This window comes from Leptidea sinapis, chromosome 10 (genome assembly GCF_905404315.1).
Source record: "Leptidea sinapis chromosome 10, ilLepSina1.1, whole genome shotgun sequence".
In the NCBI taxonomy this organism is placed as follows: domain Eukaryota; kingdom Metazoa; phylum Arthropoda; class Insecta; order Lepidoptera; family Pieridae; genus Leptidea; species Leptidea sinapis.
The window spans coordinates 10,774,453-10,800,379 of NC_066274.1; the positions used below are offsets into that span (position 1 = coordinate 10,774,453).

The 25,927-nt window shown below is 34.2% G+C and overlaps 1 protein-coding gene across 5 annotated transcripts; it reads left to right on the forward strand.

Annotated features, from left to right (window-relative positions):
- Positions 1-25,662, forward strand: LOC126966586 (F-box/LRR-repeat protein 4). Of its 5 annotated transcripts, none has more exons than XM_050810728.1 (13): positions 1-406; positions 512-605; positions 4,619-4,811; positions 5,289-5,431; positions 6,122-6,243; positions 8,001-8,153; positions 14,223-14,320; positions 15,569-15,678; positions 17,129-17,284; positions 18,130-18,295; positions 18,789-18,974; positions 20,069-20,138; positions 21,222-25,662. In XM_050810728.1, the coding sequence occupies exons 1-13, from the start codon at positions 170-172 to the stop codon at positions 21,333-21,335; spliced, it is 1,842 nt and encodes a 613-aa protein (XP_050666685.1). In that variant the 5' UTR covers positions 1-169; the 3' UTR covers positions 21,336-25,662. The 5 variants fall into 5 exon arrangements, with proteins under 5 accessions (XP_050666685.1, XP_050666687.1, XP_050666686.1 ...); XM_050810730.1 differs by having other exon boundaries at positions 6,140-6,243; XM_050810729.1 differs by having other exon boundaries at positions 4,622-4,811.
- Positions 25,663-25,927: the final 265 nt, after the last annotated feature.

Consider the following 25,927-nt stretch of genomic DNA (forward strand, 5'->3'; position numbering starts at 1 on the left):
TTTTCTGGAGAGTTTTTCTGTCTTTGTAGTTAAACATAAATGTGTCTTGTGTTCTGTTAAGTGTACATTGTTGAACGCTTAAAATATTAGCCATTTAATTGTAATTTGTATTTTTTCAGTAGCAATAGAAATATAGATATATAAATTTTAAATATATTCCAAAGCTACTATGCAAAGGGCTACAAGAATTATTACATCTTTATCATCGTATGAGGGTGCTGATAATGATGATGATAGACCTGAAGGAGTAGGTCCAGCACGTGATTTAGAACAGTTTGTAAGTCAGGTTGAAGATTTTAGTTCTCAGTATGGAAGCGAAATAAGTATCTCATATACCGCACACAATCTTCGTGGACCTCCCGCCAATTTTCCCGACTATGGAGATTATCCTCAAGCGTTTGTCATGGTAAATACAATGTAATAATGTAATTTATAATTCATATTTTATATGAGGTCTAAATATGAAGCTCTTATATAAGAAATGATTAATCTTTTATATTATTTTGCTTAGAGAACTTATGGTACGTGGTGGGAAGAAGCTCCTTCGGTTCAAAAAAATTTTATGCCGCAGAATGCTCCCGCAATACAAAGCCAGGATTTTGTTGGTACGAAATTTGATTTCAGACTAGTTAAAAAAAAGATACAAAATAATATAATTTAAAATATTCTTATGAGTGATCTTCATACCTTGTATGAATATCTATATAAATATATACTTACATCTGTGAGTTTGTAGTGCTCCTTATGCTCTGTTGTTACTATCCCGTAAGGACCACAGATCAATAAAAACAAGTGGAAGTGGCATCATGTCATTTTACTTTGGAAACCGTTGTCGCCAAACTCACACATTTATCGATTAAATATGTAATACACACACCTAATTCCTGCTTTATGATAGGCCTAAATTCACAATCATGAAAAGACATAACTACACATTTATTTACATCAATTTCGAACCGAATACAATTACTCTATTCTCATACTCTTTAAAGTGATTATGACAACCTTAAAAGTTTTTCTTAAATTGCGAAAATAACATATAAAAACTTTAAGTAATAGGAATTCTGTAACCATAGATTTGATTTCTGTCAAAATAGCTAGTGTTCAAACTAGAAATGATGTAATCAGGGTTGATGAAGTATGTCGTAAGCTAAAATAATAATATGCCAATACATTTTCTTAGAGATAGTTTTATTTAAAAGGATGGACAATATTTATCTCAATTCAAATTAAATCAAGACAGCGTACACCAATAGTCTTGGAAAGTTAAAATACAAATATTATATTTACCTGGGAAGAATATACATATAAAACATAATTTTTTTTGTGTAAGTATTTATCATTATTCTGCATAAACCCAGGGGCCAGTATGACAAGAGATTTTATAAATTGTACTGCTTCCATACGTAAAAAAAGTCCAAAACAAGCAGTAATGAATGATTAAAAAAAAGAGAAGCTATAAGTACTGATGAAATATTAATAATCTTGTTAGTCTTATGATATATGATAATTTATATACTGATGTACATATGCTACAATGATGGCAAACATTCCCAGAAGTCATGGTTTTTGATCTATTTTTTACAATTCTGTGACGTATTTCCTACGTGACACAACACATAAAAATTATTATATGTATTTAAATCAGAAAATTATGATTACTGATGATAGTTACTCCCTTTGTTGGACTTATTTTTATTGTGGCTATGAATTCTAGAGTCAAAAATGGTACAATAAGGTTTTTTTGTATTAATTTGTATTTTTTTAAAAGATAATTATGCTTCACTTGACATCAAACAACTGGTATCACTTGAGCCTCGAGGTACATTTGTACACAATAGTGGCGACAAGGTAATGCCCACATGCCACTTCTACTAGTTTTTTCTGTTCCGTGCGTAAGGACATCTTTTTTTGGTGTTTAATGAAATAAATACTTTTTATATGGAAGAGAACAAATGAGTATACAGATCACCTGATGTTGTGATCTGAATTTCAATTCTATTATTTCATATATAATTCACATTAACCCAATTGAAATAGGTAATATCATCATTCATATAATAATTAAAGCCAAGTGTATCCTGCATTCATTTTTCAATGATTTTTATTCAAAATGGGCACAAATTTTATGCCACTCACAGCCCAAAGGGATGTGAAAGTAAAGTGAATATCCAAAGTCCCCAACAATTTGAGCTGCTCTGCTGTGTTGCAAACGGTCAAATGGATGGAGCTGATACTGGGGATCGCCAGACCGGAGATGACAGCAATACTCCATATGTGGGCTTAGTATTGTCTCTATTTATGACGCCCAAGTTCTCCAAAACCAATTTGGCTTTGCCATCCAGATAACAGAGGAATTGTCAATCACTCGAAATTTCGAAACCCAGTATTCCGATCTAGTATTGAGGCTTTAAGGGAGGTGTTGTCGAAGTGTGATGATATGACAAATGGGCCATTCCATGACCTTCTCAAGAGAGCACTCGATAGAAGACTTAAAGTTCTTCTGGCACTGGTTGATGATGTCCCAAAAGAGACCTGCGTGGCCAGTGTATATGGAATCACCAGTGTTCTCTGCATAGCAATGTATGCTGGAGGTGTCCCATCACACATACATACATATCATTAATTTGCAGAAGAAACAGTGTAGGATATAGCACACAGCCTTGGGGAACTGTAGCATAGTGAATGACCATTATGCTGAGCCCGAGGAAGCTGAAGGTCCACTTGCATAAACTCTCGGGGAAGCCCAAAAGATGGAAATTTTGAAAGAAGTACCATGTAGTATACATGATCAAAGGCCTTTGCTATATCCAGGATAAATGTCAGGCCCTCTCCCTTGCTTTCAATAGCCGCCGCCCATCTATGTTTTCATTAATTTTGCTAAATATTTAGATTTCAATTGCTAAAACAAAATATTCTTGCCTGATGATCTCGTCTGTCTCGCGCATTACGTACTGTTACTACTTTCGTATGAGATATATATACATAATAAACTTTAAACATTACTGCCATAAAATAAGGTTTTAATTAGAAATAATCTTATCTTTTATTATTAAGTTAACGTATACATGTATATAACGGCGCTGGGACATGTTTTGACGATCTCTTAATAGACTATTTAGAGTATAGTTGCTTATTATACGTCAGTGTTAAATGTTTATATTATATAACACAGTGAACGCATTTAAAACATGGGAGCATTTCTGACGCTTTAAAATAGCGAAACTAAAACTATCCCGTAGTTGGCAGTGCTTACAAACCGTACCGTCACGCGGATCTTTTCGGTGAGGTGATTGAGTACGATCGGATCCTGGTAGGACGGGATTTTAAAAACATATATAACAAGTATTTAAAATACAAGTTTTATAAGGTGGTGTAAAAATAATAGGCATCGTCGTCCCAAGGTTAGTTGAATCACTTTTCACGTGTAAGTAGTCCAATTACTTAAAAATACAATAAAATATTTTTTATTCGAGGGATGGCATTATGCATACTGTAGCACATTTAACTAACTATTTTTTATTGAACTAAAATATTTATTTAGCTACAAACAGATTTGGTTTTTAATTTTGCCTTTTTGTGGAATGGCATTCTGTGATGTTTTTTTTTTATTTTTCGAGACTCTTCAACTCTTCTTATTAAAAAATGTGTATGTGGTAGAGCCTTTCTTATTTCACGTTACTTTTAATTTAAAGTTGGGACTCTGTTGTGGGCAACATAGGGAGTCGTAAATTTGTAAATATGTATAAAAGTTAATCATATAGGTATATATATATATATATATATAGATAGGGAAACGATTGGATGCAGGACAAGACATCCAAATAGTTGTCACTCCAATTTAAAAATGAAGATTTCTATTTATACAAGAACAAATTTACGATGCTTTCTAAAAGCGCTGTACCAATATTTGTATAATGAATATTTATTTGGATCGATCACGATTTTGTTTAATGACACACAATGTCTTAAAAAAACACACTGCATTAGTTTTTCTGGAGTTTATAAGCACTGCACTCTTACTTTCTTCTGAATCAAGCTCAACCCTTTCCGAAGTGGCGGTAGGATATAAAAAGAAAAGAAAACTCATAAGGTTATTTCCTTGACCTACATGAAAAAAGTGATTTTGATTTGATCTGCACTCATATGCACTAAATATTTCAAACAAAGTTATATTCAGTGCTGTTATGCTATTTAACAATTTTGTTTGTAAGCTTTGTGTACATTATTTATTCGATTTTTAATTAATATTCAGGTGACAATTCACTAATAAAAAATAAAAATTATCTTAACTACCAATCAAATTTATTATTTTCGTGTTTAATAACACTACCCGTCCTTTGCCATTAAAAATACCGAATTCAACTTTATCATTTCACATTATAATAAACAATGGTATAACAAATAGGTAACTCAAGTCAAGTGATGGAGATTTAATGACTGAGTCTGTAAATAATTTTGTTGTAGTTGTATTTTGTGTGTATACTTTGTCAACACGTGGACTAATATCGACCTAGATTCAATAAAAATAAGACTTATTTTTATATTGATATTTTAACTGTATTGTGATTTACTGGTGCAACATTACTACAACATTAATATTTTTTTTATTTTTTAGAAGTTTCATTTAGGACGTTAGTATTTCCTTCGGAAGTGGCTATATTTGAGACATATAATCCAGGTGCATTAGTAAGGATTTGGGCATTAGGGCCACTAGAATGGTTGTTGCTGTGGGAAGGGGAGCCAGAATATGCTGGGGATAAACCAAGAATTTTCAGGCCACCCATACGTGAAATTGACTATCCAGTCAGGTTAGTAATTTATTCCACAGTTGTCATATTAACTTTATGTAGGCTGAAAACTAAGTGAATTCATTATCTGCAAATTGAAAGTTGTTGGAGGCTCCTTTGCACAGGATGCCAGCTAGAATATAGGTACCACAACGGTGCTTATTTCTGCCGTGAAGGAGTAATGTGTAAGCATTATTGTGTTTCGGTCTGAAGGATGCCGTAGCTAGTGAAATCCTTGGGAAAATGAGAGTTAACATCTTATGTCTTAAGGTGACGAGCGCAATTTTGGTGCCACTCTGTAATTTTGGGTTTTTCAAGAATTCTGAGCGGAATTTATTGTAACGGGCGGGGCGTATCAATTACCATTAGCTGAGCGTCCAGCTCGTCTCGTCCCTCATTATCATAAAAAAATAAATTGTGTCAGATTTATGGTTATATTTTTTGAAATTATAGTTAAACATTATTTTTGTCTATTTTTTTTATTTTTATTTATAACAGGATTTTGAGATTGGAATTTGATCACCGGCTTCTACCATATTATACTGAACTAGATGCCATATCGATAAGAGGGTTAGAAGGCAGAATGTGTGCGATACAGTCTAAAATTGATCATGAGTTGGCTAAAAGAAATAAAAAAAAAGGTCAGTATGTTTTTATCATTTGAAATATTTTATCTATTATATTTTTTTTATTAGTTACTACTTTTTCAGATTCCAAATATATTCTGCAATTTCTTTACTTTTTTCATACTTCATACTTCCCCGGTTTCCTTAACAATTCTTCTTTGTGTCACTCTGTTATTGATCCCTTTACTTCAAGGTGACCACTTACCACAGTCAAATAAATTTTATTCTATTTGGCTTAAATTAAGCGCTTTTGAATCGTCACTATAAATATTTCTTTTAAATTACTGAATATGTTCGGAAAAAGTAGAGCTCATGGGAAGTATATACAAGAAACTCAACGGCCCACTGTTTTCAATCAATAGAGTATTTTACAATGGCTGTAATTTACATAACAATTATTAAAATTTATTAAAAAATAATAGTTTGTAAGGTGTTGCATCCAATATATGAATGGTGCTTACATTATATCAGTGGATACATTAACCTTCATTATTTGTCTAAGGATGCTTTGTGAACGTGTTGGTGTCATGGTCATTAATTTCATAATAGTGACCACATAAAACAAATAGAATGACTTAAACAATTTGTATTTTTTTTGTTTTATATGCAGATACCCTCACTTTGAGATTAAATAAATTAATTAATAAACAATGATTAACTAACTATAACAGCTATGTTTACATTTATAGTCCAATAACATTTAAGGGCCTCTTTTAAGCTCAGTGCTGGCGTCTAGATTACATGAAACAGTGTTGACAATGCCAGGAGCTGAAAGAAAAAAAAAGAACCGTAAATCTTCACGGTTGCTGGATATTCAACAATTACCGGTGAGTTGTTTTGTTTTTATACTATAAGAATATTACTTATTCTCGGCAATGCGTGGTTCGGTTGCTTTTAACGGCCTAGGTTATTCAGTTATTGAAGCTAGGTATTCACATCCTCCCCAACAAGCCAAATGGAGTTGCATTTTGTGTTTGCCGCGGCTAGTCGGATAGGGCATACATAGATTACGTCACGAAGGGGACTGACCATATATTTTGTCCAGCTGTTACAGAAATAAAATATAGCGTAAATTTTTTTTTATTTTATAACCAACCAAAAATATACAGTTATAAAATTTACAGTTGCTAACAAAAAAAAAAATCTTTGAAATGTATGTGTTTTTTTGTTGAAATCTTGCAATTCATAACATAAAATAGCTGAAGAAAAAGCTTTTAGAAAAGTATACGCCTTTTTTTGAAGGTATACTAATCGATCGAATATGTATAATTCAAACAGCCATTTTTTTATTATTACTGAGCCCCTCATACATAACGCATACATCGTCCACATATCTGACAAACATTGACAATATGTCAAGCGTGCGAACCAGTTACTTACCCTTGGTTACCGTAATCATGTCATACCGAGAACCAATCACGTAAATCACGTTGGGCGCATGACAAAGTAACTGACAAAGCATATTCTAATATCGACCTAGTTTCAACATCAATAACGCTCTTTATTTTACGCAGTGATCGTTTACTGTATTGTGACGTAATTGTGGTAATTTTTGGCGCTAATAATCAACGGTAGATAGTATGACAAGACTACTTTCATGTTTTATTTTTGCTGTTCATTTCAACGTCATATTGTTGACGTTTTTATAAACATATGACTGAAATAAAATAATGTATAGATATAAAGGTTTTCGCACAATACACCGACTCAACGTCGATTCCACTACAACGCAACTCACAGCAGCATTGAAAAATAAGTTTTATGTTTTGTTGCTTAAGAGTGTATTTTCAACTAATAAGTTGAGAGTATACGATGCGCGATCCACGCGTTGTTTAGCTATTGACTGTCACCGACCCGTTTGCCTCTCGTTGTCGACGAATCAGGAGCCCTATTACCAAAATCGAAATACAAAGTTTCAGTTGACGGATCGTACATTTTCCTATTACGAAAGTGTTTCGGATCCGAAGATCGATACGAAGTTCACGATAAGACATTTTGTCTTTCGCTTACCTTATTTCAACCACAACCTTATTTTACCAAATTCACTTGACATTTACTTTTTCGTTGTTTCACCTTACTTTTTATGGTTATGTCTATGGTTCCGAAACGAAATCCGTCCGCACTATTCGGATCCGAAAACTTTGGTAATATGATTTAATTCGAAGTTCGTCGTTCTTTCGTTTCGGACCGAAACTTCGGCTTTCGATTTTGGTAATAGACCTCCAGGCACGAGGCGACAATGTGCTTACGACAAGCGGGCGACGCTTTGGCAATTCGTCGCCCCTACAGAGGGGCGAGGAAAAGGAATGAAGAAGAGTCTTCATTCCGTGTTGCTTAAGGTGGAGCTAGTTGCCAACGCACTTCCCACTCGTTTACGACGCATTGCCCACTCATTGACGCCATGTTGTCTACTGGTGACCGTTGCTTTGATAGCCTACTTGACAACTCGTTGATACCTTTAGTTGGAAGGGTTATCGGATTGGCGTTATGTCGGTGTAGTGTGCGAAGACCTTTAAAGTGTTTATCATTTTCCGATTTGTTCAAAAAGGCTTGTGTAGAATGCCTCAAATCTTATTTTTTTTAGAACGAGACACTTCTCGGCATCATGAGATACCTGGACCTAAAGTCGCTCTGCCGTTGCGCGCAGGTGAATCGACATTTCAGAGGGCTGGCTACCGACTCACTCCTCTACAGGAGCATTGATTTGAGACCGTATTGGTACTGCGTGACGTCAGAGGTAAGGAAGACTCACCGCCTTATAATAACGCCATGCGGTAAAATGATCTCTTTGATAATCTTCAACTTAGTCGTAGGGTATGTAGTATGTTTGGGAACCTTAAATTAATTGTTGGGAAATGTTTGAAAATAGCCTGTGATTTTTTTTTAAAGTGAGAGAGAAACATACTTAAAACTACATAATTATTATATACCAGTGAGAGGCTCCTTTGCACAGGATGCCGGCTAAATTATGAGTACCACAACGGCGCTGTCGTGAAGCACTAATGTGTAAATATGATTGTTTCGGTCTGAAGGGCGCCGTATAGCTAGTGAAATTACTGTGCAGATGAGACTTAACGTCTTATGTCTCAAAGTGACGAGCGCAATTATATGGCAGCTCAGAATTTTTGTGTTTTTCAAGAATCCTGAGCGGCACTGCATTGTAATGGGCGTACCAATTACCATCAACTGAACGTCCTGCTCGTCTCGTCCTTTATTTAAAAAAAATGTATTTTGTGGCCTACCTAGGAATTTATATCAGACTTTGTATAACTGATTTGTAAAGAAACATTAAATTATTACCTAGATCGTGCCACAATACATCAATAAGCATTCTAAAGGGTTGAGCCGTTTCAGAGGCTCGCGTGCACTAACAATGATACAATTTTTTTTTCTACTTTACCTTACTTTTATCTGTCATTTATACAGCCGCGACCAGTAATTTACAATTACATTTAAGTACATACTTTATTGAGTCTGAAAAAGTCTGTACCATACCGTCTAGGCCATACAGGCCAAAAAATGCACAGTTGTTTTGGTGCCACATAACAAACCCGCGCCACTCGTGTTTATTGACCCTCATTATACAACTGTTGTATAAAATACTATTGAAATTACTTTTTGTCCTTGGTTTTGTTACACAATTTCTTTTGCGTTCTTTTAAATTCGTCCATAAGTTTATGTGAGTAAGAAACATTTTTATATATTACAAGACCCGACAGACGTAATAAATAAAATACTGTTTTTTTATGAATTTATCAATAATATTTCATAACATCAATAATTATTTCGTAAAATAAATTATCCATAGAATATAAAAATTGCAAGTAAAAATAATTATGGGTCCCAAATTGAAATAAAAACTATCCTATCTCTCAAGTTGGATCAAATTGTACTCCATGAAGTAAACCCCATTAAAATTATAAATAATTGATAATAATTTAATATAAATTTAAAAATATTTGAATTTGAAAACACGTTCATTAGTTAAGGAGTTCACTGGAAACAAACATCAGCTTTTATCTAGGCTAAATCAAAAGGTTTTATAGAGGTAACACAGTGTACGGGGTGTGTGAATTTGATGCAAGAAATGAGGATGCGCGAAGGATAGGCTTAGCACGCATAGCGAATTTATTTTGTAAAATAAATTAATTTAATATAAGCAGAGTTTTGCGACATGAAAATTGTAAGAAGCTGGTCACAGGAAAACCATTAATTATGGTCTTAAGTGTTGACCTCCATGAGAATTGTCGGCGTTAATGTTGCGTCTCGCAACAACGGTTCTGTGTTACAATTGAAGAGATAATAATGGAGGTCTTTTTTATTATGAAATTTATTAGTGTATTCGTATCTTCTTACGTCTGGCCATAAATACTGTTACAGTTAAAAATAAGCAAAATATTACATTTGAATTTGGAATTTCTGTCATTTTTATATGATTGTTCATTGAGTATTCTCAATCTGGCGCCAATTCATTGTACAATATTTTGCAATATTAAAATGGAGTGGTGTTTTAAAGCAAACCGAATAGCTGTGTTTGCATTACACAAATTAGGTATGAAGATGCTATTCGTAGAAACGAACGTTTCGGACTTCATCAGAGCTGAAGACTGGCCGTCGTTTAGTCCCGATCTTAATCCGTTGTACTATGATTTATGATCAGTTTTAGAGAGTACGGCTTGCTCTAAACGCCATGATAATAGGGAGTCCCTAAAACAATCTGTACGATTGGCAATGAAGAATTTTCCCATGGAAAGAGTGCGTGCTTCTACTGATAACTGACCTCAACGTTTAAACGACTGTATTGCAGCCAATGGAGACCACTTGAATAAGCTGTTTATATTTTAAATTGTTTTATATTTGTGTATTAAAGTAACACACTGTAAAAGTAATAAATGTTATTTGCAATAGAATTTTTTATCTTTGATCAGTATTTATGGCAAGACTAGGTACCTATACTGACAAATATCAATATAATATAAATATTAAATGAAGTTCATAGAGCATAAAAAATTATATATATAAAAAGTATTTTTTTTGAAATTCATACAGATACCACGCATCGAGCAATAAGAATGTGGCTGTCTGTTGAAACTACTTGCGCATGAAGGGTTCGAAAAAAAAAACAAAGGAGTGTTGTTATGAAATTCAGTACAACATTACAACACTCGTTTGGATGATGTAATGGTTATTAGGACATTGGGTGTTTTAATGTTGGTAATAAGCTAACAGTTTTAGAATCTTTAATAGAGGATTTAAAGCATGTGTGTAGATAAATACTTTAACATGACGTACTTACATAGTATGACGCAGTATGACACACGTATTATGTTTTATGTATTTCTCTACCTATAAAAAAAATCTATACCATTTATTAACTGTGACACAGCCCTATATACTAACAGGAAATCGTGTTGGCTACATAATAACTTAACTTCCTTATTATCTATTGGACCTTTTAAGGTCATTGCAAGTTTTTTTTTCAATTAATGCAAAAACGTAAATTGATTGTAGGTATTTGACGCTTCCTATGATGATGCTATCTATCTTCTATTATACTGTCATCATGCTAATTTAGTAACACTTATTATATTTTATTACTATTTATCGAGTCTTTGCTGTCTTTTAATATTTTTTTTATGGAAGAGAGGACAAACGAGTGTACAGTTCACCTGGTGGTAAGTGATCGCCGCCCGCGGGCCGCGGTGCCGGCCCTTTAAGAAAGTTTACGCGCTTTTTTTGAATTGTCGTATCGTCGCAGAAAATGCCTTGAAAACCGCCACACATCCAGATGGTGGAGATGATATCCTTCTTTGTTGCGTGCCGAGCGTAGAAGACACACAATGACGCTTCATTGTGTGTCTTCTACCGCATCCCTACGCAACACCAAGTGATCTAGCCGTTAACAGAGCACTGTGTTCCATGACAATCGACGAGCTACTCTGCGTTGTACGCGGTCAAATGGTTAAAAACTAATAAAAAAATTCTACGTTTTATAGTTTGTGCTAAATTAAACATAAATTACGACATTTAGTTCCTTATTTTTAGGAAGAAGAAGACACACGTGTCTATATCTATACATGTCACCTTATGATGGTATGTGAACCAGGCCGCCCATCTCCCTGAGTCGACTCATTACATAGCGTTAGCGTTACATAGCTGACCGTGGCGGCATAGTCTCATACAATATCCATAAAATAAATAGCTCAGCGCGTCTGAATAACTTATCACTAAAATAATAGTTTAATTTTTTATTGTCTCAAATTCTTATCATTGCCGTCCCAAACTTTTGAATGAGAAATGGATTTACACTGACCAGATACTGTGCTTAGAGGTGTATTTGTCGCAGGGAAATGATAAAAACAGAGATTTGGTCAATTCCCTGTGATTTGATCAAATCACGTAGTATGTTTACAAGAACAACACGATTTTATCTTTTCTTTAAACAAATCTAGTGATTTGATCAAATGCCAGGGTTGGTTCCATGAAATGACGATGAGTGACGCGACTAGAAGAACTTAGGATATAAAAGCGAGCGAAGTGAGCATCGGACTTGAGTCATACCCCGACCAGGCCATGACCCGACCGGGACATGCCCGCCACCCCATTTGTGTTTTTTTTTAATAATATGGGCCCGCGAAGCGGGGCTTCTACTTGGTCTTTGGCGAAACTTACCTGTTTTGAAGTTAGGTTACATTAATTTGATTTTCAAGAGACTGGTTCTGGTGCGTTACCTTTTCATGGGAGTCCCTTCTCCTTTCCTTCTCCTTCCCCTCTCACCCCCTCCACTAATTCTTACCAAATTATGTCTAAGTCTTACCAAATACCTTATAACACTTTTTGTCATTTCACGGAACCAATTCTGGCTTTTGGTCAAATCAATAGATTTGTTTCGAGAAATGATAAAACCGGGTTTTAACATCTTCCGAGATTTGACCAAATCACTGTTTTTATTATATCCCTGCGAAAAATTCACGCAGTAGCTATACGTTATTGTAGAGACTGCTATCTAGACGAACACATCGCAGTTTGGTTTTCGTTATTCGTTTATATTAGCTGTAATGTCACTGGATTATATAATTATAATAATATTGACACACTTTTACACAAATTATCTTGCCCCAAACTGGCACAGCCTATACTATGGGTACAAGACAACGATATATTTAATACAATATACTTACTTTAACGTACAATATCCGGACGACCGAGCCTTGCTCGTATTTTTTTAAATGTACAAAACTTGAACAAAAAAAACTAATAGGACATCTGGATTCGAACCGAGGTCTTCTGCATTCCGGATCACCCAATGTCCCATCTGAGCTATTATAGTTTTGTATATAGTGGCGAAATTTATCTTTGTATTCTAATGTTATTGTAGCTGTTTCTCATTATTTTTTTCTTCATAAACACGGATAAAACTTAAAAAAGGTTTTTTTAAAACTGAAACCTAACTAGATCGAATATCGCCCCCGAAATCCCCTGTATACTAAATTTAATTGAAATCTTTGAAGTCGTTTCCGAGATTCAGATTATATGTAAACAAGAATTGCTCGTTTAAAGATATAAGATAATTACATATTATAAACATCTATGATTCGGAAACATCCATATTCATCATCATATTAATGATTGCACCTAGTCAGGGTCACTAACCATTCGGCTATATGGGTCGTCTCATATATCTAGTCATATGACAGAAGGCTATCAATTTCATGGTCTTCTATAGTTCCATAGGATATTAAATGAAAATTGTTTAATTTTTTAAAACTTCAAACAAAACGTATTTCTATGAAGTACGTACATAATAATTATGAAAAATAGATTTTTTTTCAAAACTAGATAAAATGTTATATACACAGAAACAGGCTTTTTAAATTTACAGTATTTAGTGAAAACAAATTCTAAATGTGAATCTATTTTACTTTCTTACGCAGAGCGAGCTTCATACTGGATAATTATTTTGGAATAAAATTTACCTCATTACTTAGTCTGGCCATAATACTCTTACAATTAAAAATAAACAAAATATCACATTTGAATTTCGAATCTGTCATTTTAATATGATTGTTCATTTAGTTTTATCATTTTGGCGCCAATACATTGTACATTTTTTAAAGAGAACCGAATCGCTGTTATTGTATTACACAAAGTAGGTATGGAGCCAAATGACATTTTTTTAAAACTCTCCCATACACTTGGTGACCAAATAGATAGCATCATTCAAAGCACCAAATATATCGATACACATAGTGTTCAAAAATATGTACTAATACATTTGTGGAAAATGAACTATTGTTTTATATCTAACATACTGTAAAAGTAATTAATTTTATTTGCTACTGATTTTTTTTATTTTTATTTGTTTCAATATTTACGGCAAGACTAAAGGCACTAAAGCATAATCTCAACGCTCTTCTCGAAGCCAACCCTGCTTGTGATTTATTTGCGGATGGATGGCAGACGATTTTAACAGAGTGCTTGCGTTTTTGTGAGAGGAATGAATGAACGGTATTTGGATGTTAATTAATTGTTAGTTATTTACAGTAAACTTTGTATTTAGTAACTATTATTTGTGTAATATGTCTAGTTTGTAATTAATTCTTACTTTAATATTGTAAATGGCTTACGCCGTTTTATTAAAGTATAAATAAATAAAATAAATAAATAATTTGAAAAATATAAATATAATAACTGTTAAACATACATAAGCTACAAAATTCCCCATATTACTGCGCCACGATGAGATTGTATTTTTGTTTTGCCATATATGAATTATTAATCCTATTATATGAATCTTTGTCGGCAGGTATTAACATTTATGTCCATGCGATGCAAACGTCTTCAGAAATTGGACCTCTCTTGGTGCGGCAGCCATTGTATGATTAGGCCGCACGCCATGGTTGAGTGAGTTGATTATATGAATCCATTTACTTTTTTTATGATAGTAAGGGACGCCGGGATAATTGATACGCCCTGTACATTTCAATGCAGTGCCGCTCAGGATTCGCGGCACTAAAATTGCGTTTGTTATCTAGAGACATAATGTAAAGTCTTATTTGCCCAGTTATTTAACTAGCTACGGCGCTTTTCAGACCGAAACACTAAAATTCTTACGCATTACTGCTTCACGGCGGAAATTGGCGCCATTGTGGTACCCATAATCTAGCCGGCATCCTGTGCAAAGGAGCCATACATACAAGATTATTTTTATCATTATTATTATTATTGTAAGATGTGTTTATTAATTTTATTTATTTAAATGACAACCCCTATGTTAATAATAAAGGATAAAGGCCTCCACCATTTTGCACTATTGTTTACTATCTCTTGCTTTTTGTTGCCTTTTTCTCTTCTGCTGTTTCTTTGATGTCATCAACCCATCTTTTCAGTGGTCTACACTCTACCGCGTTCTCTTTTTCCCTTTGTCGCTACTATAGCACGTAGCAACATACCCGCACGCCCCCCTCCCCTCAGTCGCTCACCTCGTAATCGCGTACCAGGCGGTGCCAGGCGCCGGCGCCGGGATACCCGCCCTAGAGGTGTGTCATTGAAGGTTTTTAAATTAAATTAATTTAACTGTTTTTTGTAAATGGTCAACAGGTTGAAAACACTGTTAATTCGTCAACCGGGTTTTGAAAAATTGGTTAATGCATTTATTAATAATTTAGGTTTTTTATTAGGTTTTCATTACGTCAATATAATATCAAGTCAACGTTTTCGTTCGCAAATTCGTCAACTGTTTTGAATTAAGCTGTTTTAGTGAGGCATTCAATTTCTTCATTTATTGTGAGTTACGGGCGAAGACGTTGATTGAATTTATTAGCTTATTATGTTCAACAGGTTTTTTCGTTGAAGAAAAACAGTTAATTCTTTAACGAATATAAAACTGTTAATAAAAACAGTTTATTGATTTAACGACCACCTCTAACCCGCTCACTCACCTCAGACGGTCGCGCTACGTCACACGTTGCATTGTCCCCCGACGTACGCCACTCACCCTCTCGTAATTTTAGTGCTTTGTAATTATTTAAATAGTGTTAGAGTCCATTGATTTAACGACCCCCTCTAATAAGTTGGAATATAATATAATCAGTATTGTCTCATGTTTTTTTTGTTTTAATGATTGCCTCTATAGTACATTTTTTTTTTCAGATTTCTGAAACACAATGGTGCGGCTTTGACACACCTGCGGCTGAATTGTTGCAAGTTTGTCAATAACTGTGTTATAAGAGCGGTGGGCATTTACGCGCCGGATCTGCAAGGTGAGTTTAGTTAGTAATACTACTGACACGCTCTTATACAAACTATCTTGCCCCAAACTAGGCATAGCCTGTACTATGGGTGCAAATACAACGATATATTTAATACAATATACTTACTTAAACATACGTTAATGTTGTATGGGCGCGTGGTTATGATATGATTAGATATAATTGCTATTTATTGCGAAATCAGTTATGGTTGAAATAATATGCCGACGTACCTGGTATTCCTGGACGCGATGTTCTGCAGCTGGGGGCCCCGCTAATCCTTTGGGAAATCCTGGTGGTAAATGTGTCAGTGACAATTTTTTTGTTATAATATTTCAGGCGGCGAATTAGACAACTGTCATTATGTTAACGTCACAGATGACAATGCGTCGGTTGTGGTATAGTATTTCTTTGTGACAGGAATCGTCGACCATAAATTAGCCACAACCAAATAACAATAAAATAAAATGGATGCGCTGCAAGCATCCAAATATCTTGTGTGCTCACTTTATAACAGCGTACTAAACGGTGGTCTCATGCCGTTGCCATATGGCAACGTGAGCAGACAGGAAATTAATACATATGAACATCCATGACTCAGAAACAAACTTTCATATTCATCATACAAATTGCACCTACCGAGATTCTAACCCGGGACGTCCAGCTCAGTAGGCAGGGTCACAAACCACTAGTTAGTGGATGCTTAGATGACAAATGTTAGCTTAGTTATGAGAAGCGACTAATGTAGTATTAATTATTATTATTATTTGGGATTTAGATGCACTTAAATCCCAGGATCTATTGTGCCCCCTTGCGTAAGCGCGCCTACCCTCGACTTCAGATGTCTAAAGAAAAAACATGAGCTGTGGAAAAATGGAGACTACTGACTAGGAGACGTGCCGAGATTTAAATTGTATTCTCAAGGCCTATTATTCTTAAGAAGCGTAGGATCCTCAGAGGGTCCAGGCAGGGCACGTCCTCTGCTTTGATTGAATGTGTTTTAAGGCACCATGGCCTGATTCTGGCAACGGCCTCGCATTCCAGAAGGATATGTATGAGGTCTTCAGCGGCTTCGGACTAATGTAGTAATTAGACCATAGACTTAGCATAGCCCGATATTAGGTACCACTACAGGTGTTATCGATATATTTAAATGTTTTATTAAAAAATGGCCCTCTCGTAAATGCTATTACTGATTATATTAATGATTATTTTATAACAATAACAATGACAGTACCATATTGTATATTTTATTAAAGAAAGCGCAAAAAATAATTTTCTTCTCTCTCGGTTTCCGATCGATGGTAGTGTTTGAATTGACATCATAAAGAATTTATTCTAAAGGAATCAATTTTGAGAAAATAAACCTCTTTTATGACTTGAGTGAATGAGTTAATGAATGTCAGTGCTCAAGATAGTATGGAGGCGTGATAAATGATGACGTATGACGTTTCGGTTTCAGAGTTATGTCTTCGCTCCGTGGAGACATTTTCAAATTACAACGATCTACTTCCACTGAAGAAGCTGCGACGACTGGACCTGTACAGGACGCATATTAACACCAAAGCGGCAGTGGCAATCCTTAAAGCGAATCCAGGAATACAACATCTGAATCTCGGTTACTTTTTTTTTATTACGATAAGGGATGAGACGTTCAGCTGATGGTAATTGATACGCCTTGTCCATTTCAGGATCGCTCAGGATTCTTGTGTAACCCAAAAATTCTACTTCTAGTACAATTGTGCTCGTCACCTTGAGACATAAGATGTAAAGTCTCATTTGCCCAGCAACTTCACTAGCAACGGCGCCCTTCAGTCCAAAACACAATAATTCCTACTGTTTAAACATTACATTACTGTTTCAAGGTAGAAATAGGCGCCTTTGTGGTACCCATAATCTAGCCGGCATCCTGTTCAATGGAGACTCCTACTGTTTTCTCATGATGATGCAATAATTCTGCTAGAATATAAGCATTTTTTTTCTATTTTTAATGAAGAGCAGATTTTCAATTGAGCATCAATATTCATATCCGTTTCCGTAACCAAATATATGAGGAAGCTCATTGTTGCTCAGAGGGCTGTGCTCGGAGTTTCTCTGCGAGATCGAATCAGAAATGACGAGATCCGTAAGAGAACCAAAGTCACCAATCTAACCGAGTGGTTGCAAAAATGAAGTGACAGTGAGCAGGGCAATAGTGCCATGGATAGATGTCGTCGGGGCAGTAAAGTCCTCGAAGGGTGACCACGTACCGGAAGACGCAGTGTTGGTAGATCCCCCATGAGATGGATCGATGTTCTGGTCAAGATCGCCGGAGCACGTTGGATGAGGGCAGCTCTGGACCGTTCGTCATGTGGACGTCTTCCGGCTGAAAGGATGATGAAATGCTGATGATGAACCAAGTGTTATATTATATTATATAAGTATTATATTAATTAATTAATGTAACATATTTTTGTATGTCAGGTGCATGCAAAATGATATCTATGATGGACTCCATCGCGTTGGTGCTGGGTGCGTATTGTCGAGAACTAGTGTCTGTGGACTTTTGGAAGTCATTCTCACTGACTGGGTTGGGCCTCCGAGCGCTGGCTAACTGTACCAAGCTGCAAGAAATAGATGTCGGATGGTGGTAATTATAACGAAATTATTAAATATTCATCTCCGATCGGCTTGAATTTCTTTGGCATTGCGTAGAGATGTAGGTTCTCTCTGCATCTTTTACCGCATCATCAGAGGAGCTGTTCGGGTTGTTTCCAGCGGCCGAATTCCACCACCGGACATTACGTGCAAAGTACCATCCGCATCACGTAGACGTCTGGCATTCCACAACCGCGCGTTTCGTTCGAAATTTCTTGCCTCGCCCAGCCACTTTGTGGAATCAACTACCGGCAGCGGTCTTCCCGAACAGATACGACTTAGGGACCTTCAAGAAAAAAGCATACTCCCACCTTAAAGGCCGGCAACACATTTCTTGACATCTGTTGTGAAAAAAATTATGTTATTTATAAAAAAAATATACCTCTTATATAAATTTTTAATAATAATGATAATAAAAACCGATAATGTTGACAATTGAAAAATGAAAGGAGATAATTGAAACTTTTCAAATTGATATTTTTCAGTCTACAAGCGGGGAGCTCAGGCGAATGGCTAAGGGCAGTTACTCGTGGGGAATTGCGGAAGTTGTTCCTGGGCGCGCTACGAGGGGTGTCTGACGCAGACTTGCGAGCAATACTGCCCAGGATTAAGAAGCTGACGCAGCTGGATCTGCTCGGTGTGAGGGCTATCACACCGGGTATCTGCTCAGAGTGAGTATGAAGAGTTTCATTGCAACTCTTTTATAATAATAATAATGAAATTAGGCTATACCTTGAAGGCTATACATTGAAGTTAATTTAACTTTACTACTTTGGCGTTACTTTGCGGAAATCCATAATTATTATCCAAATGTTTGGAGTTTTCTTTAGTGTTAATTCCGCCAATATTTGTCTTTTAAATAATTTGACACGTGTTTCGCCTCTTCACGACGCATCCTGAGGACATGTTGACTTGCCAAAATCTGGCACGAGACTTGCTATCGACATTATTTAAAAGACAAATATTGACGGAATTAACACTAAAGAAAACTCAAAACATTTGGTTTTTAATTTAAGTATACAAAATCAACTTATTATAACATACATTAAAACAAAAGGGAGTAGGCTCAGCTTATGCTGCTTGAAATAATTATTTCATGCAGCGCTGGTTTTCAGCCATCCCCATCTCCCTAGCTAATAACAATTACATTGCTATATCTACCTTTGTATTTGTGAGCGTGAGTGTGTGTGTTGCATTAATAAGAGTGTCAGTCTAAATGTTATATAAATCGATTTGCAAATGTTATGGTTAAATAATGAAAAATATTTATTTAAGGGTAGTTATTTCCATCTCCATACGCATTTAATTGAAATTTTCGGATTCCTCTTGTTTTTTTAATAATGCCATTTTATATTTACCCTTAAACCGATTTATATATATTTTTCTTATCTGCTTTAGAAGAACGCTTGGAGTCTTATATAAGTATTCAATTAAAATTAAATGGCATGAAAGGTTTATTTTTCAATATTGAGTCTTGTTTTTTATTATTAATAATAATGTAATATTGACACACTTTTACACAAATTATCTTGTACCAAACTACGCATACCTGCCTATGGGCCTGTACTATCGTTGCAAGACAACGATATATTGAATACGATATACATACTTAAACATACATAAATACTAATAAACATCCTTGACTCGGGCAGCAAACATCCATATTAGTCAAATAAATATTTAATTTGTGTAATTAATCCCAGAAGTGGGGGTTATCACTTTAAAAAATAACAAATTTTGTTGACAGTATAATTTTCGTTCACAGGATCCTAGACAATTGCCGTGAGCTACGTTTACTCGACGTCAGCTTTTGTGATCAGATAGACGGGTTCGAAGTAAGTAAGAGATGAAGTTTTTTTTATTAAAATAAGTGACAAGACCTGCCCATTACAATGCAGAGCCTCTCCGGATTCTTGAAAACCTCCAAAAATATGAATGGCACTACAACGGCGGTCGTCACCTTGAGACATAAGGTGTTAAGTCTCATTTGCCCAGTAATTTCACTAGCTACGGCGCCCTTCAGACCGAAATACAGTAAAGCTTACACATTACTGCTTCACGGCAGAAAAAGGTGCCGTTGTGGTACCCATAATCTAACCGGCATCCTGTGCAAAGGAGCCTCCCACTGGTAAATTTGCTGTGGTAGATTAGCTGTGGCTTGTAATCATCGACTTGATAATACCAAAAATATATATATACATATATTTGTAAATTCCTATAAAGAATGGCCAAAAACTAATAATTCTTCTTAAGTAACATAGTATTTTAAAAGAAAGGAACAACGTAAAATGAATGAAAATGTTTTTTTTTCCAAAGAGCTGTTCGCCGTGATTCTGGCAGCCAAATTCCACCTTAGCATGATACGCCTCAAACTTGGATGTCATTCTCATCATTTGGATGTATACGTTTCTCAATAGTGCAGTTTTCATTTCATTCTGACTGAAAAGAGCACGGAATTCACAGACGATACAATATAGGTCGCTTCAAATAAGCGTACGTATACAATTTGGAACATTCGTGATTCTTCTGATCTTTGCTGAGACTATTTACAGCGAACTTATCCTCAGATCACCCGTACACATACTTCTCTTTTGATTTAAAAGTAGTTATTGATGTCATTTTACAGATAACGTAACGTACTTTCGATATCAATTTTGAGTGTTTTGATATCTGTAGTAGTTATGGAATAATCACCGGGTTACCACCGCGATTACATCCTGTATATATTTAACTAAATGAACAGAACATTTTTGATTTTGTTTTTGATTTAATTCTATAAAAAAACGTGAGTTCTGGGGCCGTGAGAAGTACTCTACCATGAGCCATAGACTCCCGCTTTTAAATAGCAATTATAGACAATTTAGGGATTTCTTCTGTATGCTTTTGGCTGAATATTAACATATTACTTTATTTTACAGGTGGCTGAATGGCGTCGCCAGTACCCCAACGTTAGCATTAAACGATCATTCCAATCCTTAAATTTGACTAACTCTACCCCAAATCCACTTTTCCATGCTCCTAACTTTGAATAGTTTACAAGTTAAATTTAAATTCACTGGGTTTCATTAGAATAACTCATTTGTGTCTTAATATATTGACAATTACTTAAACCTTATACGCCAAAACTATTTTTTGATTATTATAAGATATTTATTTAGATTTTTAGCAGTATTTAATAACTTTGCAAAAAAAAATTGAGGTGTTGAAAATTGCCTTTTTATAATGATAAAAATTCAATTATACTATCTAAGCCTTAACTTCAGTCTCAAATCTACTTCTATTTTTGAACTTATTACTGTACATATAAATTTTCGATTAATATGTTCAACTAAAGTATTCAACATAGACTGATGAAATAATTTTAACCGCAGCTCGAAATAACATGGTCTTCAACTATGTTACGTGATGTGTTCTTGTCGTTAAACCCTCTTAGTATTCCAAACGAAACCATTTTTACCTTTGAATACATATGCGTTAGATGGTTTAGTAGTATCTTCTTGGAACTTGGATCTTTCTGACTTGATGCTTTCCTCCTCTTGTGCCTTGAAGGAAATTACATCGTCTTTAATATGTTCTTTCTCGGATTAGAAACTGGGGTCCTCAAAAATGATAAATAAATCACAAATATCGTCGTCTTCTGCAGCCATTCAACGTTTTGTTGAGAATTATAGCAAACTTTAATCAGATGTTCTTACTAATCTGTCCTTTGTACTTAAGGTGAATTATCTGCAAATATAAAAAATTAAACTATTATGAATCAAATTATAATACTGTTTCGTAAGAACATTTCTTTTTTTACTTTGTGGTATCGGTAGTAATTATTGAGCCTTTTACTTTCACAACGTATCCCCCAGTTCAATCGTCGCCCGCCACGTAGCTATCAATGTGTTTTCCATTTTCGAATTCATGAGTGCGCTTTATGATGAAGGTTGTCAACGCTCTTATGATTCCTCTGGTGTTACAAGTGAGTATGGGCCGAGTTGATCACATACCATTAGGTCACCCGTATTTATGTTTGTTTGTCCTCTTCTTTCATAAAAAAGACTCAGTGCTTGTATCACCTTGAACACACACTATGTGTAATTACACATAGTGTAAGTGTGTCCAATTGTGTAGCTAAAAATGTACAAGAATCTCGACTCTATAGTCTTCTCCTTATATGATGCTCTCATGTCACTGGTAATTAATTGTTTTGTTGGTTGAAGACTGCTTTCACAGGATGCTGGCTTGATGTCCATCTTTTTTGTCGTAGTAGTGTGGAAGCACGACTGAGATTTTTGAGAAATTTAATTTTTCTAAAATTGAGTGGTGTGGTCTTAAATATTTTCCTATTGATATTGGCTATATATTAAATTATTGGTCAATTAAATTTGTATATAAATCTCTACTATTAAATTACCAAAAATAATTAAAAAATGTGAAAGAGTTAAGTGATCGTAATATGCAATCAGTCTTTTGTATGATTTACATATTAAACTTTTTAGTACTCCTGCCTAAAAATCTATTACCTACTTTTACTACGTATCGGTTATCAATACCAGTATGTGTGATGTGGGTAGTGGGATTTTTTTGGCATTGTTTTTTTTAATAAATGTTTTCGGTAAGGTTAACCAGTTTCTTGTTTGTAATTTTTTTTAAGGAATGTTGCATATTATATGTACTATTCAAAATAATCTTTCAAGTTTGGTCAGGCTCAAAAAATTTGTCATTTGTAGGTAGTTTGTAAGAAACCTTTTCATATATTATATATTATGAAATTAGTGTTTATTGTACGTACTTATAATATAATATGTGGGTAGAAGTAAATTTTTTTTGTTATTTATTATTTAGATTACACTTAGTAATACAGTGTTTATTATTTTTTTAAGTTTTTTATTTTAGTTAAAGTTTGATAGTTTATTATTCTAAATTACATCAATACAAAATTTATATAATCATTAGGTATGTGATCTAATTTAATTTAACATGATGGAAATCTAAATACTTAATTCACATGGTGATAATTGGCATCTCTAACTAGGGTTATGTTTTTATTTCTTTTCTACGAAATGTTCATTGGGTAAATAAATATGTAAGTGAAATAAACATTTGCCTTCAGAAATGTCAATTATGCTGCTCCAAGATAGAAGAAGAAATATGTAAATGACTGAACATTTGCCTTCAGCAATGTCAATTATATTGTTATAAGAAAATATGTAAATGAACTAAACATTTGGCTTCAGCAATGTCAATTATGCTGTTATAAGAAAATGTGTAAATGATCTAAACATTTCCTTCAGCAATGTCAATTATGCTGTTATAAGAAAATGTGTAAATGATCTAAACATTTCCTTCAGCAATGTCAATTATGCTGTTATAAGAAAATGTGTAAATGATCTAAACATTTCCTTCAGCAATGTCAATTATGCTGTTATAAGAAAATGTGTAAATGATCTAAACATTTCCTTCAGCAATGTCAATTATGCTGTTATAAGAAAATGTGTAAATGATCTAAACATTTCCTTCAGCAATGTCAATTATGCTGTTATAAGAAAATGTGTAAATGATCTAAACATTTCCTTCAGCAATGTCAATTATGCTGTTATAAGAAAATGTGTAAATGATCTAAACATTTCCTTCAGCAATGTCAATTATGCTGTTATAAGAAAATGTGTAAATGATCTAAACATTTCCTTCAGCAATGTCAATTATGCTGTTATAAGAAAATGTGTAAATGATCTAAACATTTCCTTCAGCAATGTCAATTATGCTGTTATAAGAAAATGTGTAAATGATCTAAACATTTCCTTCAGCAATGTCAATTATGCTGTTATAAGAAAATGTGTAAATGATCTAAACAATTCCTTCAGCAATGTCAATTATGCTGTTATAAGAAAATATGTAAATGATCTAAACATTTCCTTCAGCAATGTCAATTATGCTGCTATAAGAAAATATGTAACTTAACTAAACACTTGACTTCAGCAGTGTCAAGTATGCTCCTATAAGAAAATAACTATGAAACTTAACTAAACATTTGCCTTCAGCAATGTCAAGTATGCTGCTATAAGAAAATAAATATGTAACTTAACTAAACATTTGCCTTCAGCAGTGTCAAGTATGCTCCTATAAGAAAATAAATATGTAACTTAACTAAACATTTGCCTTCAGCAGTGTCAAGTATGCTCCTATAAGAAAATAAATATGTAACTTAACTAAACATTTGCCTTCAGCAGTGTCAAGTATGCTCCTATAAGAAAATAAATATGTAAGTTAACTAAACATTTGCCTTCAGCAGTGCCAAGTATGCTCCTATAAGATAATAAATATGTAAGTTAACTAAACATTTGCCTTCAGCAGTGTCAAGTATGCTCCTATAAGAAAATAAATATGTAACTTAACTAAACATTTGCCTTCAGCAGTGTCAAGTATGCTCCTATAAGAAAATACGTAAATGAACTAAACATTTGCCTTCAGCAATGTCAATTATGCTGCTATGAGAAAATATTTAAAGCATATTTCACTGTTCTGCATATTACCAGTACCCTTAATACAAGTTATTGATTTACGACGACGACGACATGGCGGCCCCTACAGCCCAGAGGTTAGTTGCTCTGCCTACTGAGCTAGAAGTCCCGGTTACGAATCCCCGTAGGTGAAAACATTTATATAATGGATATGGGTGTTTGTTTCCAAGTCATGGATGTATGGGGCAAGATATTTTGTGTAAAAGTGTGTCAATATATTATTATTTATACTGTTGTACAAATAAATATAAACGGAATATTGCTATTAAAATTCCCTGTGGCTTAAACCGTTTCATATCTTTGCAATTTTTATTAGTATTCTACGTTGTGATATATAATATGGTGTAATAGTAGATGTTAACAATAGGTCTGATCACTACAATTATATTATAATTACTATAGGGCGTGGTGTGATCGAAGATAATATTTGAGAGCGGTATTGCCAATATCGCGGTCTCGCTCACACTGAATGACTAATTTTTGCACCGCGTTTTCGACTTTTTTTTTTTAATTGTTAATATTTAATATATTAGTATATATCAAAAATTAACAATTATATGATATATATGAGTAGTTAATACAGCTGTATGCCAGAAAAACTGGGGGCTTAACATATTATTATTAATATATTATTAAATGAACCCTGAACACACTGTTCCAAATCGAAAACACATCAATCCTTAGTTGCCTATTAAGCTTATTGACACATGAAGAAGGACAAAGAAATATTTAAATTTTATTTAGTTTTATGAGTATGTAGAATTAGTATTGCTCATAGATTAAGAAGAGTATTATAGGCTTCAGCCGAACAAGAGCTTTCTGTTTATTCGGTTTTTTTTATACCATCACAGTTTTTTAACTGTGATGGTATAAAAAAAACGAAGAAAAACCAAAATGTATTAAATATTATAAAATTAACACCATAACCGACACTAACATAAAATTACCAAAAATATCACAAAAAAGCTGCTTTGAGCCGCAATTTTGTTCCTATTCTAATAAATTAAGAAAATAATTTCACTCTCGTGCCATATAAATCAATACAGATCTTGTTCTGCTGTGATCGTTAAAATTTAGAATGTTTTTGTTTTATTGTATAATATATATAAATGTACGTG

Coding starts and splice junctions, on each gene's coding strand:
- LOC126966586 (XM_050810728.1), top strand. CDS start 170: ATGCAAAGGGCTACAAGAATTATTACATCTTTATCATCGTATGAGGGT. Junction 606..4,618: donor ACAAAGCCAGGATTTTGTTG/GTACGAAATTTG, acceptor TTTATTTTTTAG/AAGTTTCATTTAGGACGTTA. Junction 15,679..17,128: donor TTACGCGCCGGATCTGCAAG/GTGAGTTTAGTT, acceptor TTTCGGTTTCAG/AGTTATGTCTTCGCTCCGTG.